General features: G+C 50.8%; 5 protein-coding genes across 5 annotated transcripts; 2 read left to right on the plus strand and 3 right to left on the minus strand.

The window, feature by feature from the left end:
* Positions 1 to 1,242: 1,242 nt before the first annotated feature.
* AA0111_g11908 (hypothetical protein) lies at positions 1,243 to 1,836 on the plus strand (the record flags this gene model as incomplete). Its single annotated transcript, XM_028645827.1, has 1 exon — positions 1,243 to 1,836. One exon carries the CDS (start codon positions 1,243 to 1,245, stop codon positions 1,834 to 1,836), a length of 594 nt encoding a protein of 197 aa, XP_028500490.1.
* A 957-nt stretch (positions 1,837 to 2,793) lies between these two features.
* Positions 2,794 to 3,214, minus strand: AA0111_g11909 (hypothetical protein; the record flags this gene model as incomplete). Its single annotated transcript, XM_028645828.1, has 2 exons — positions 2,794 to 3,052; positions 3,105 to 3,214. 2 exons carry the CDS (start codon positions 3,212 to 3,214, stop codon positions 2,794 to 2,796), a joined length of 369 nt encoding a protein of 122 aa, XP_028500461.1.
* A 2,733-nt stretch (positions 3,215 to 5,947) lies between these two features.
* AA0111_g11910 (hypothetical protein) lies at positions 5,948 to 7,001 on the plus strand (the record flags this gene model as incomplete). The annotated part of the gene is made up of 2 exons (XM_028645830.1): positions 5,948 to 6,582; positions 6,632 to 7,001. The coding sequence occupies 2 exons, from the start codon at positions 5,948 to 5,950 to the stop codon at positions 6,999 to 7,001; spliced, it is 1,005 nt and encodes a 334-aa protein (XP_028500478.1).
* Positions 7,002 to 8,031: 1,030 nt separating this feature from the next.
* Positions 8,032 to 10,448, minus strand: AA0111_g11911 (hypothetical protein; the record flags this gene model as incomplete). Its single annotated transcript, XM_028645831.1, has 2 exons — positions 8,032 to 10,050; positions 10,104 to 10,448. The coding sequence occupies 2 exons, from the start codon at positions 10,446 to 10,448 to the stop codon at positions 8,032 to 8,034; spliced, it is 2,364 nt and encodes a 787-aa protein (XP_028500477.1).
* Positions 10,449 to 10,715: 267 nt separating this feature from the next.
* AA0111_g11912 (hypothetical protein) lies at positions 10,716 to 11,501 on the minus strand (the record flags this gene model as incomplete). The annotated part of the gene is made up of 1 exon (XM_028645832.1): positions 10,716 to 11,501. One exon carries the CDS (start codon positions 11,499 to 11,501, stop codon positions 10,716 to 10,718), a length of 786 nt encoding a protein of 261 aa, XP_028500481.1.
* Between the last annotated feature and the right edge of the window lie 939 nt (positions 11,502 to 12,440).

A 12,440-nucleotide genomic window follows, 5' to 3' on the forward strand; every position in this document is an offset into this window, starting at 1 on the left:
TACCTTTGAACGCGGATATCTCAACAACGAGAGCAGCTATCGATAAACCGAGTAAAGATCTGAAATCCTAGCGTAAATCTGCACAAAATAGCTTCTTTCGATCTTCTATAGCCAGCTTAGTAGCGTAGCTAGCTAACCGCGATCCTACTACCGCGATCCTACGCCTCGCTTCTTATCGCTCTCTTATCGCTACTAACAACACAGCGCGATTGTAGTGCAATCGCGCACATCCTCTAGGGTAGGTATATATCATCCCTCTGGGAGTCTTGATAGCTCCTCAAGGATTCGTCTCAATACAAGCCTATACCGATATCTTAGTGCCTGCCCAAGTACTCCTCACACACGCACGGTACGCTGGAATGCGCAAAAACAACTCAATCGCCAAGCCCCCACACCGTCACAGCGTGGGATCGTTCACAATTGCGTGGCGAGAACGCGCGAAAATAACTCGTTTTTCACAAGTTAGAATAATCTGTATTCGACTTTCCTTCGACAAGTACATCTCATTCGCTTGAACAGCCTTCAGTCAGACCAGCCACCAGAACGATCCTGGGACCTGGACAAAGCGTTCGTCATCCGATCTCCCAAATTAGACCACGTGCTCAGAAAGACTCCGTGGCGCCAAAAGAAACAAATATCGCCGCACAGGCCTCCCTGGCGGGATTGAAAAAATCGTTGCATCGTCGAAAGACGACTGCTAAACGGCGCAGAAGTCGCGCAAATTGCGGGGTTTTGCCTGCCACCCCTCCATCTTTGAGAAGCGGGGCCACCCTTTCTTAGTTCGAACCACCGCCGTTTCTAGCCTCTTGATATCAGATTGTCAAGGTTGTCTGCGAAAAGGTGAGACGCGAGGTGGCATAGTGGCTAAGTGACCACATGATGGAGCAGGGCGTTGCTAATTGGCTAACTCGTGTTTGTCAGCGATAGAACAGCTCACCAGTTGCTTTATTTGGCGTTGCTTTGACGTGAGTGCATTGTGCCGTCCAGGTGAGACACCGATGAGCGTTGAGGACCCAAAATAGCTGGTGACCTCGGCCACCTGTTCGCAAGGAAACGCACTTGACGGACTTTGCCATTGGTGGCGCACGAACGCCGGTTCCTAAAAGTTTTAATTGGGCATGGCACAACGTACGAGCCCCACTCACCCTCAACTCATATATGCCCACGCCCTTCATGATAGCAAGAAGTTTCCGGCGCAGANTTTACACTTCACCCTTCGAATTGCATCTCGGTCTCTCGATCATGACTTCTGATTCGCCCACAACCGTCGTAGCAAGCCCAAGGGTGCACCAACTTCTTCAGAGGCTGCACTCATTGTCGGAAACCCAAGAGAAGTCCTTCTCTCAGATATTCTTTTACGTATCTCGGCTTGTTCGCTTCTTGGTGTTCCGTGAGATATGGTCCTCTGCGGCTGAGGAGCACATGAAGGACAAATTTGTTGCTTTAGATGCCGGCAAATGTCGATTTATCTATCTCTTGGCAAGGAGTCTGGGAGCACGCAACGTGGTTGAGGCGGGTACTAGTTTTGGGGTCTCGACGATATATTTGGCGTTGGCTGTGGGTCAGAATATGGCTCAAGGAAAGAGCTCTCTTGGAGCTACCACAATCGCAGGGAAGGTGATTGCTACAGAAAAGGAACATGCCAAGGCAGTCAGAGCGAGGGAATATTGGAAGGAGGCGGGAGATGAAGTAGAACCGTGGATTGAGCTCCGCGAGGGGGATTTGCTGGAAACCCTGAAACTTGAAGAGGGTATGCCGCAGGAAATTGACTTGCTGCTGTTGGATAGTAAGCTACACTTTGGCTTCATTCCCTCTAACTTTGCAATCACCTCTTAAGAATGCAGGCTGATATCACACAGTCTGGACGCCTCTAGCCCTTCCTACCCTCAAGATCGTTCAACCAAGGCTCAAACGCGGCGCGGTCGTCATCACAGACAATGTGGGTGTCGCAAAATTCTTATATAAGGAGTACCTTGAGTATATTCGACGTCCAGAGCATGGGTTTAGAACCCTGACAATACCTTTCAGTGGGGGATTGGAGGTGTCGGTGTATTTGCCGCAGGAATGAGCAGTTGCTAGGCAACGTACATAGGACAAATGCAATTTTAAGTCAAAGAACTTTACAGGCAACAGAGATAACGGGAAGAGCGAGATGCACTTCGTGGACATAATGATCTGGACTTGTTTCAGGTACCAATTACACCTATATCCTATGAAAGGAACCAAGATCTCCCTTCACCAACACAAGCACTCTCTCTCAACAGTGCTTTCATATCTTCGTTTCTCTCTTTCACATTCCTTCGTTTTATTTTTCATCTTGCCAGCAAAGCAGATCACGTTGGCCGTGCAACTAATTAACAACCTCTACTCTCGACTAAGTAGCATACATTTTTATACCTTTCGTATAATTTTAGCCTGCCGGACCCTCTCCCTCTCCGCCCTCCCTAGCTAACATACACAATCATTCAGAATGCCGGGTAGGACCTGGGTAGAGGAACATAGAATTAAAAGTATACTTTTTGCTATATAAATCATTACTTTAGTACCATAATTCCAACGAAACCCTTAACATAAAGCAAACCCTTGTGCTGCTTAATTACATCGTACCGGCTTTCACCCTACCCACATCCACTAACAAAAAAGAAGAGGAAAAGGCCACTAATAAAAGACAAAACACGCAATGAGAAAGAAATTAGACCCATTCCCTTTTTCTGACCTGTCTCAAATTCCCTTCCAACTCAGCTCGCTTCTGTAGACACGTCTAGTCTAGTCCGGATTAAGATCACACTATCCTCAGTATCCTGTTTGATACGGCTGTTGCTGATCCATTCCTAGCTGGGCAGGCGGTGGTGGCGGCACGTAATATTGCTGCTGCTGCTCGTTTCCTGTAGCCCTACCAGGCTCAAGAGTGGGTTGGCTCTGTAATTTTCTTTGCTGGATTCGCCTCCAAATAAAGTAGATCACTGCGACGACAAGGACTAGGAAGACGGCGATGATAACGATGGCAACTAACACGCCGACGGAGACTTTCCTGCTGGACTTCTTTCTTGAGCTGAAGGGATATTAATAGAGCTTCATAGACGAGTAAAATGCGGAGAACTTACGAAGTGTACGAGTTTCGGACAATTTTCTCGCCACGTGATAAGAGGGGAAAGGCAAAGGATTGCCCGAATAGGCCGAGAAGCAGGACCTTGAGAATGATAGCCGTTTCCATTGCTTGAGTTGAGTATATAGTAGAGTGATAGAGCGGAATAAAATATGTGAAAGAGTTTTGGAGTGTTGCAGTCAACGGGGTTTTAAGGTCAATTGATCTTGTGTCAAGTAGACACTGGTAATATATCCAAAGTCCAGAGGCTGTGAAGGGAGGAGCAGCGTGCTAAACATGGCCTGAGAGCAATGTTCTGACCCTTCAACCAGGTCCACATTGCCACAGTGGTGTGGTTCTTGGATACGGAGTATTGGTTTTGTGGGAGGAACACAAACTTCACGATCTCAAACGGTCGTATGATACTTCAAGGCTTACTACGTACTCCGCTGTACAACGTACGAGTAGACTTCGGAAGGTGGCTCCACATATCACTATTGTAGGGACTGGCTCGCCACACTTATCGGCGCAGCCAAGTTGGGTGGTGATTGGGGCGCGCGCGAACGTATGATCAGTGCTGTGGCTGTGCTACGAAAATCAAAGATGCCTGATCAACCTCCTCAACCTGCAATCATGCGCTGGCACACTGGGTAGTACCACGGACAACCCCAGTCAGCCTCTCGAAATTGCCTAGTCATTCGCTCTAGCGTCCAGCGATCAACGTTCTTTCCCGCGCAGCATAGCCCGATTTTTATATTCACCACTAGTGCGAGGCAGCGCTCACTCGACCCATACTTTAATCACGAGCTGGTTGGTTGGTTGGTTGGTTGGTTGATTCCTACACGGTCTCAGCCGCGAATCGCGGCTATGCCCGGTTGACAGGCGTGGCAGACAGCCGACGCGGTGCAGACCTTGATCCGCACCGCCCCACTTCACTCTCGAAAGAGCCATCTGTCCCCAGAGGCCTGCCGTATCTGGCTTCTATCTACGACTATGTACATTTCGTCTCTAGAAGTGACGTGTTTGCCTGTGTTTGTGTTCCTCAAATTGTCTTCCTGTGTGTGTATGCCGTACTCGAAGCCTCATGTGTGTAACGTTGTTTCAAGGCTCGTAGAGGCAAGGTTGCCTCATGCTTTGCGACCGCAATACCTTCAGTCTCCCCCTAGCGTTCAGCTGTCGTATGTGCTAGCTTGCCCTCGTGCCCCAGAGCCTGCAATATGTTCTCCAAACTCCGATATCCTTCAGTGTTGTGATGCCGTCCACTAGGTCCCTATGCGGCTGTGTGTTGTGGTGTGACCTGCCATCGGGCGCGGCGGCAGCAGCATTTCGTCATAACGCGGCTCCACCAGGGCGATGCTCTGCTCGTGCGTGCCGTCGAGCCTACTGAGCATGAGAGCTCCCACGCGAATCTCCTCAGACCTAGTCGAGTGTGTCGAAGGGGCACCACTCCCTCAACACGTAGGGCGACAGGGGACGAGGCTGTCTGATGATCGGTAAGTGTATTGTGGCACCGATGGTAGCGTGCCGGATGTCTGTGAGGTGATTCGCGTGAAAGGTGATGCTGTTCAGCCCGAGGGCTCGTCGATGCGGGACGTTACAGACATTGTCGGTTGGTGATAGGCTGACCAGGAAGCCCATCAGTGACTGCTGTGTGTTGTTGCTGTTGCGCTCAAAAAGTGTCTGGGCTCCGTCGTCGCGTCTTGCATTGCCGTGTCGTGGCTAGATGGCTGCCGCTGCGTTTGGTGGACGCGTCATGTTAAGTAGCTTGCTCGCAGATTTTGCTCGTCTGTGTCTGCCAGGGCCGCAACAACGACTCTACAGGTGCCAAACCGACGCGGGGGGACGCGTGATGGCCTGTAGAGACTATTGCGGCCGCTGGCAGATGTTGTTGAGGCTGTTGTGATAGCTAATTCCAAAAATTGATTTCTCGTGTTTGTCGTGTTTTCAATCACGAGCTGGCTCCTTTGGGAGTGACGTGGGGCGGCATCGGATTAACGTTCGTGCCGCGTCGGCTGTCAGCCAAGCCAGCCAACCGGGCATAGCTGCGGAGAAAACGCGGCTGAAACCGAGTAGGAATTCATCATCATCATCATGTGGCCGTGCTCAGCCGCTTGGTCGGTACACGAACTCGTAGTAGGAAGCTGATTCAGCCTTATTAGAGTAGCGCACAAATAACCAGATCATACTGTGAAGGGGAGCAGCACATGAGTTTAATGTGGGCTCATGTGGGCTCATGTGGCTGTTGAGCAAATCTCCTGATCGTACGATAAGGTGCATACTGTCACAGTGCTATCATATCACATGTTCTACGTGAGCTGTGAAATACGTAAGATAACAAGCCTCAGCGAAATCGGTTAGCCATCCCCCCTGTCAAACATACGAAGGTGAAGTTGATTTACAGTAGGCTTATCAGTGGCAAAGCACAAACCCCGCAGCCGCCGCCCTGGGGGGAATCTCTCGCTTAGCGATCCGGACGCAACGCATAAAACCCACAGCGTATGAAAGGAGGAATTCGATGGGTTGTCGCGCAAGTCTCCTGATCGCATCATCATACCACCGTCGCATAATGACATACATTCTTTGTGAGTGGGCATGCATCCGCTCCACATTTCTCAGCCACTGTCCTGCTTCTGGTCGAGATGAACGTGATATCAAAATCGCTTGGGCCACGGGTGTTCAACCAAACGTGACCTCTCGCTGGGTGACTAGAACGTTCAGTTGTTTGTACTCCGAGTTGATAAATAGGCATTGCCTCTCGGGGCTAGAGAAATTATAAAAAAATATTAGTCATCTTTGAAAACGCAACTCTATTGCACTAAAAGAGCATCCTCTTCTTATAACTTTTGCTTCATAGCATTCATTATGCTCTCAGTCAGATTTGGCTCGGCACAAATAGCGCTTCCTACTCCAGACCCCAAGTCTGGACTTAGTCACTCCAATGGTCCTGGAGCTACTATTCTCTTTGCTGTCATTGGTGTAATGTTTGCGTTGGTTCTGATTGCCATAACGATCGGAGTTTTCAGAGCCCACCAGAATCCCGAGCGGTACGGCCCTCAACCAGCAAGGCCAGGACGGCCAAAGCAAAGCCGAGCGAAGGGCCTCACAAGAGCCGTGATTGAGAGCATCCCAATTGTCAGATTTAGCGAGAACAACGACAATGACGCAAACGCAGCCGCCCAGAGAGATATCGAGCTGGCGGTCGCTAATCCAGACAATCGTACCCAATCGGCCACCGTTGACGCCAATAACCCTTCTTCCGACCCCTACGCAATTATCGTCAACTCTAACATAAGCACTAATGCACCGGCGACGACGACTGAAGGTCTATCAGCTGCTCAACCAACTTTCCAGACTCGTTCCGGCAGCCTCGAATGCTCAATATGCTTAGAGGTATTTGTCGAAAACGAAGAGATTCGTGTACTCCCCTGTAACCACAAATTTCACCCCGTCTGTATCGATCCTTGGCTTCTGAATGTATCAGGAACATGCCCTATATGGTAAGCTGCACCTTTTCACTTCTAAAATTACCTTATTGACTTCGGCTAGCCGCTACGACCTCCGTCCCCATACTACTGACTCGAACACCGCAGCTACCTCAACCGATGAACCTCTTCCTCCACCTCCACCATACGAAGTCAGCGACAACATTCCAGCCATATTGAGATTCCGCGAACTCCGCCGGGCGCACGCCGGCCCCGAAGAGTATATTGCTGCACTTCGCCAGTTATACCATGAACTCGAGAACCACCGCGCATCTCATGCTTCCACTAGTACTGAAGCTGCTGCGCATCAGGAAACAAGGCCAACGTCAAGGTTACGTGATGCATTCCACATACAGACAGGGCCACCTGAATCGCACCAGACCCTGCCAGACGACGTAATAAGAGCGCTGAGCCCACCATCACGGATCGTATAGTCTTTTCATCTAGCAAATGAAACTTCATTCACTGATTCCAAATCGTAATATCGCGCAAACTCTTTCTTAAATCTTTTGTACTAACCTCCCTCCCCGCGGGTAGAACATCCCACCGCGCAGAACTATGAAAATCTTCAAGCGACACCACTCAGCAGCCTACTATCTCATCAAGTTCAATCCGATCTGTTAGTGTACTTATTAGGTAGTAAAACTCACCTCGAACATCAAAAAGGAAAATTACAGCAGTCTTGGTGAAATTACAGGGAATTTATATGCAACGCCGTGCACTACGACCACGACCCACCCCTGTCTCCCCGTCCGACACGACGACAGTCGCTATCTCGGAGGCTTTAGGACATTCGTTAGTGTGTCTAACAGCTACCCTCAAGTTGCGAAGCTGTGCAGCGACCTATAAGAGCTCCTCCGAAATTGTCCGCGGAGACAAGCAAGCTCCCGCATTCGAGCAAGCAATGTTCGCGTGCTGAGAAAGCACGTTCTGTACATGTAGCGGCCTACATTGTACACATGCGCTATGCTGGAATCGCTCAAGCTGTGGCGCACGCTTCTCGAAGCTTCTCTTCTCGCGTGCTGCGCCTGCTAGCTATTCTTAGAAGTCGAGGGTGAGCAAGGCGAAAGTGAGGCTATTGTTAACCTCCACCGCATCTAGCGATATGGACCTAGGCAGCCGAGCTCTGGCGCGCTGTCCGATTAGGAGGATAACATAAGTTATAGTTACGCTCATGAAAGTTGTCAATGTAAGCGTCGCATAAGTCTTCTTCGAGTTTTCTAAATAATTTTTAAAATTCATCGCTGCTTCTCGGTGGATGCTTGAAGTCATGTCTTTGGCATACGTTTAATATGTGAACGCAGTACCTCAACGGTGTCTCTGTGTCCGTCTCGTGCCGCCGACATCAGCGGCGTCCTTCCGATGCTGTCTATCGCCTCAACGTCAGCCTTACCAACGCTAAGCAGTATCTCAACGGTGTCTCTGTGTCCGCCCTGTGCCATCCGCATCAGCGGCGTTGATCCGCTACTGTCCCTCGCATTCAAATCGATCTTCCAAGCCTGGAGTAACAGCACAAGAACATCCCTGTTCCCATTCTCGGCAGCCCTTATCCACCTTGTTGAGTTCAGACGCACGACCAAAGATCAACTTAGAAGAGAGCTTGAAAATGGCGGCTTTATGTCCAGATACATAAAATACAAGGTCCTGCCAAAAGGTCTTTGCATAAGTGTAGAATCTGAATGCGTGCTCTGGCTTGGGGTTGAGGGAGCTGTGCGCTTCCGCGAGAGCTTTGCTCATATCAAATGCATGTTGCCGTCTAGATCCGAGAAACTTTATAGCAAGATGACGAGCAGCGCTTGACGAACCCATAGTGGCTTGCACGATCTTAGATGGTGCAGATTGTGCCATCATTGGATGGACCTTGACTCTCGATAACTCAGTCCCGAAGACACCATAGCCGAGGTACGTGACAACAGTGTCTGCCAACATCCTTTGTGCCTCGTCAAACGAAAAGCCTATATGCTTTACGCCATCAAGCCCATCGAGGACGTACTGCCTAACACTGTGATGTACCATTCGGACGGTGAGCTCTTCCTCATCAACAGCAAGAAGACATCCACAGCAAGCTAGTGCTGAGTAAACATCATTCAGGATTCTGGAAGGATCCCAAGTCGCATCTCCAGGAGTAACGCTCAGAGCTTCACGCAACTCGTCTGTCGTCAAAGGCTGGTAAGCTGCAAGCACAAGCTGCAGCGTCTTCTTTTGGAGTGCTGGATCTGAGCTTCCCGACTTCTGTAGGATCCTGTCGAACGTCTCCGAGAGATCCTTGGGTAGGTCTGCCAATGCTTCTCGGATAGCGTGATCAGTCTTCATACTGCACAAAGACTGGATTTGAAGAGCTACCCAGAAAAACATTCCCTGAGAACCTTTCGACAAAGCATCTTGAATGTCCAAGATCAGGGCTGGATCTCCGATTGTCAGACGTTCTTGGCGAAGACAACGCTCAAGGTCTGCTTCGATAAAAGCGTCAATGTCTGGGTTGTCGTCTGGAATTGTGACAGCGCGAGTGGCCAAGAGTTGATAAGTAATCGACTGCAGGCCATTGTTTGGCTCTTCTCGGAAAGAAGCACAGACCATGACCTTTAGTTTCACCTGGATCTTCCAGATTGCCTGCACTAACGCCTCTTTCTCCTCATTGTCGCATTCGTCTAGGCCGTCAAGCACGAAGTATACTTTGACATCGGAGGAAAAGCCCTGAAAGAGCGTTTCGAGCACTGTCTCGGTGTCGCCTGTGGTGCGAGTATTTTCGCAATTCTTAGCAGATACGCCAAGATCTGCGACAGTACGTAAAAGCTGTTGTGCCAGTGAACCGATGATCGTCCGTACCTCCAGACTTTCTGGAATGTCATGTTTGCAAAAGAAGTATGCCACCAAGGGTGGATCTTTCTCGGTGGAGAGGCTGAGGTCGTCGACGATATTGGCCAGCAACACTGACTTTCCCGAACCCAATTTGCCTGTATACAACAGTGTGCCAGGGTGCGAGCCGTCCCTCCACTCTTGGTACTCTGCTTGTTGCCTATAGAAGGATGTGTTACCGGCCTTTCTGATTTGCTTCCACGCTACCTCATGATCGTACGTAGAGCAAAAGTCGAGCACTCGCATGTTGGCTGCAAGCCTCTGCTCATGTGAGGCATACTTGAACATTTCCCTGGTCAAAGCCCTGACACCAGAGCTCTCTTGCGCTTCACTCACGTCCATCTGCTCCTTGATGGAAGTTGCCCACTTGTCAAGATATGCCTGGAAGGTCCTCAAGTGCGCATCGCTCAGCGAGGACGCAAACTGCTGGACAGTCGATTTCTGTCCGAACTTGAACAGGTAACGACACAAGCCAACTACCACGATAAAGTACTCAGAGAGGTGTGATTGTAGCTTCGTAGACCGAGGGTATAGTAGGGCAATCGCTTGGTAGTGCGGGGCAGAGCGGCCGACGTCCATGAATAGCGAGGATAGCTTGTCAATGTAGGTCGAAAGGTTCACGATCGACTGCTGCGTATCAGTGACTGACTACGACAATGATGCAAGAAGAGGGCACTGACTAATAACGACATGCGCACCAACGACCACACGCCACACGCTAGCAAGTTCTGTGATCCTCCGATCACAACATCTCCAAGAGCAGCGAACTGCTGAACTCCGTGAAGGAAGTTGGTAAAGCGAGGCCCGAAACATGCACTGCTAAACTTCTTTGACGTGCGACGATCAACCTCAGCCGTCAGCTGCATGACATCGCGTGGGCTAGGCGTCGTTGAGAGCGACTGCGACCTCAGCGTTCGGAATGTTGACTTTTGCTCATGCGAGAGGTCGGCTTCGAACTCGGAGACAGCTTGAGCGAGGCGGATCTCAGGCTTCAAGAACGAGGCTTTCGCCAGAGCGCTGGACATAACTGCTGCTAAACAGCTGCAGTACAGCAAGCTGTAGCGCAGTCTTACATCGGCGTTCTCCTGCCTGTTTTGTAGATAAGAGCCGTCTTGTGTGTAAGGGAAAGAGGTTGGTTGGGTGGTCCTCGAGACTGCTCCGCATGCACTAGGGTTGCCGGAGACTGGATTCAAAACAGCGACTGACGAGCCAGTATCTGAGGGTTCAGACTGTGGCAGAGGCGACAAGCGATGCGCAACGACGTGAGAACAAGAAGGATGGAATGCCCACGATCAGGCTGAAAGACAGGTGGAGATGCTGCGCACCAAGCTGAAGCCAACGCCGTCGATGATCTTGACCAGCTCTTCGGCGTGCTCCACTCCATCAAACTGCACCGAGGCATTTTGCGTGAGGAGGGCGACGTTGGCAGATCTCACCCAAGGCTGCTCCTCGAGGGACCTAGTGATCTTGCCGACGCAGGAGCTACAGCTCATTCCGGAAATGGAGAGGGACGCTTGGAAGACTTTGGTGGGCGTCGTGGTCGAATGGACAACGACGAACGGGCTGCCGACGTCCTGTGACGGATCGTTGCTTGCAACTTGAGACCCTTTCTCGGTGATGATGGTCCGAAGGGACGGCATGGCGTCTTCCCGCCCTTGAGCGCGACACTGGTCACAGTGTTCTATATGCCGCATTCTCCTCGTTTCTTCGTCGGCTGTATCCCTCTTGCTCGGATCCCACTTTTGAACAGCTCGTTGAAGCCATTCCAGCCGGACGCCATGGCCGGGTGCGTTGCGGGAGTCGGTCTGCGTAGATGCATCGCCCGATGCAGGGTCCGGGATGACGGCGTGTACGTCGTAGCCGGCCTCGTCGAGCGCTTTGGCTATCGTAGACACAGCCAGCAAAGCATCGTGCTTGACAGTCACGGTGTGGGAGAGGATCGAAGTCGAGACGGAAATGGGTTTGGGACGAAGGCAGAAGAGGAAGGCTTCGACGAAGGAGGCGCAGGAAGGGCAATGAAGACTTGGGATGAGCAAAGTGGTTTGGCGAGGCAATGATGAGGCTGCTGGATTTTGCATGTTTTGAGATAGGCAATTGCTTTTATGGGCAGTTTGCATCGTACGACGGTGAGTGGAAAATCATCTGGATGAATGGGGCGAGCGAAGTGAGAGATGTCGGCGAAGGAAGGGCATGGTTTCTTTCGAATATCGAATTCCGCAGACGTGATTGATAAGCTCCTTTGCAGCAGGTTATCGCCTGGAGAAGGGAGAGAAAGCTTTGCTCATGAGACGCTGCTGTTCGAGGACTGTTCTAGCTGCGCAATTTGTGCGGGAGATTGTGATGTGGTGGCGCACAGATCCTGACGGATCCTGATAGAAGGAGATCTACGTAGACAAAAGACGCTTGAGGCATAGTACGGCTTCCAACTTGGCGCCGAAAACGCCTTGGCGATTGAGCTCCTAAAATGGTGGCTGCCACACAGCCCGCTTTTCAGCCAGTTTAACCGTCGTCCGCGCAAATCCCGCACCGTCACCGGTTTTGATGCCAGCCACGGCGGTTTCAGCTCCTACTCCCTGCTTCCCTCTGGGGAGGACTTAGCGTTGAATATTAAGAAATAACGGCGGTTGGCAAAGGAGTCAACGCCCCTGATGTGTAAGTACTAAGTAGGCTGCCATAGAGCAAAGAAGCGTTTCACTGCATCCTCCTGTTCAGGGTTTAGATGGGAACGGCGTCTGTTTCAGCGCTGTCCCCTGTATTGTAAGATGTAGCAGACGGCCTCTCTTAACGCAATCAAAGACTCTGCGATCAATCCCTTCGCAAAAACAACACAGGAACCACCACAGACGTAGACTGCGAAGGTAGAACAGGTCCGCAGACCCGGCTTTTGCCACCATCCATGAAGCTAACGCCAGAGCGGCTCATCTGATGAATGCTGCTCGTATGGCCTCTGTACGCGCCGTCTTCTCTCGGCCGATTTATAAACAACTCTTCGTTTCGCTGCTCATGCAGTGACCTCT

Source organism: Alternaria arborescens, assembly GCF_004154835.1.
Source record: "Alternaria arborescens strain FERA 675 chromosome Unknown contig_61, whole genome shotgun sequence".
Taxonomy (NCBI): domain Eukaryota; kingdom Fungi; phylum Ascomycota; class Dothideomycetes; order Pleosporales; family Pleosporaceae; genus Alternaria; species Alternaria arborescens.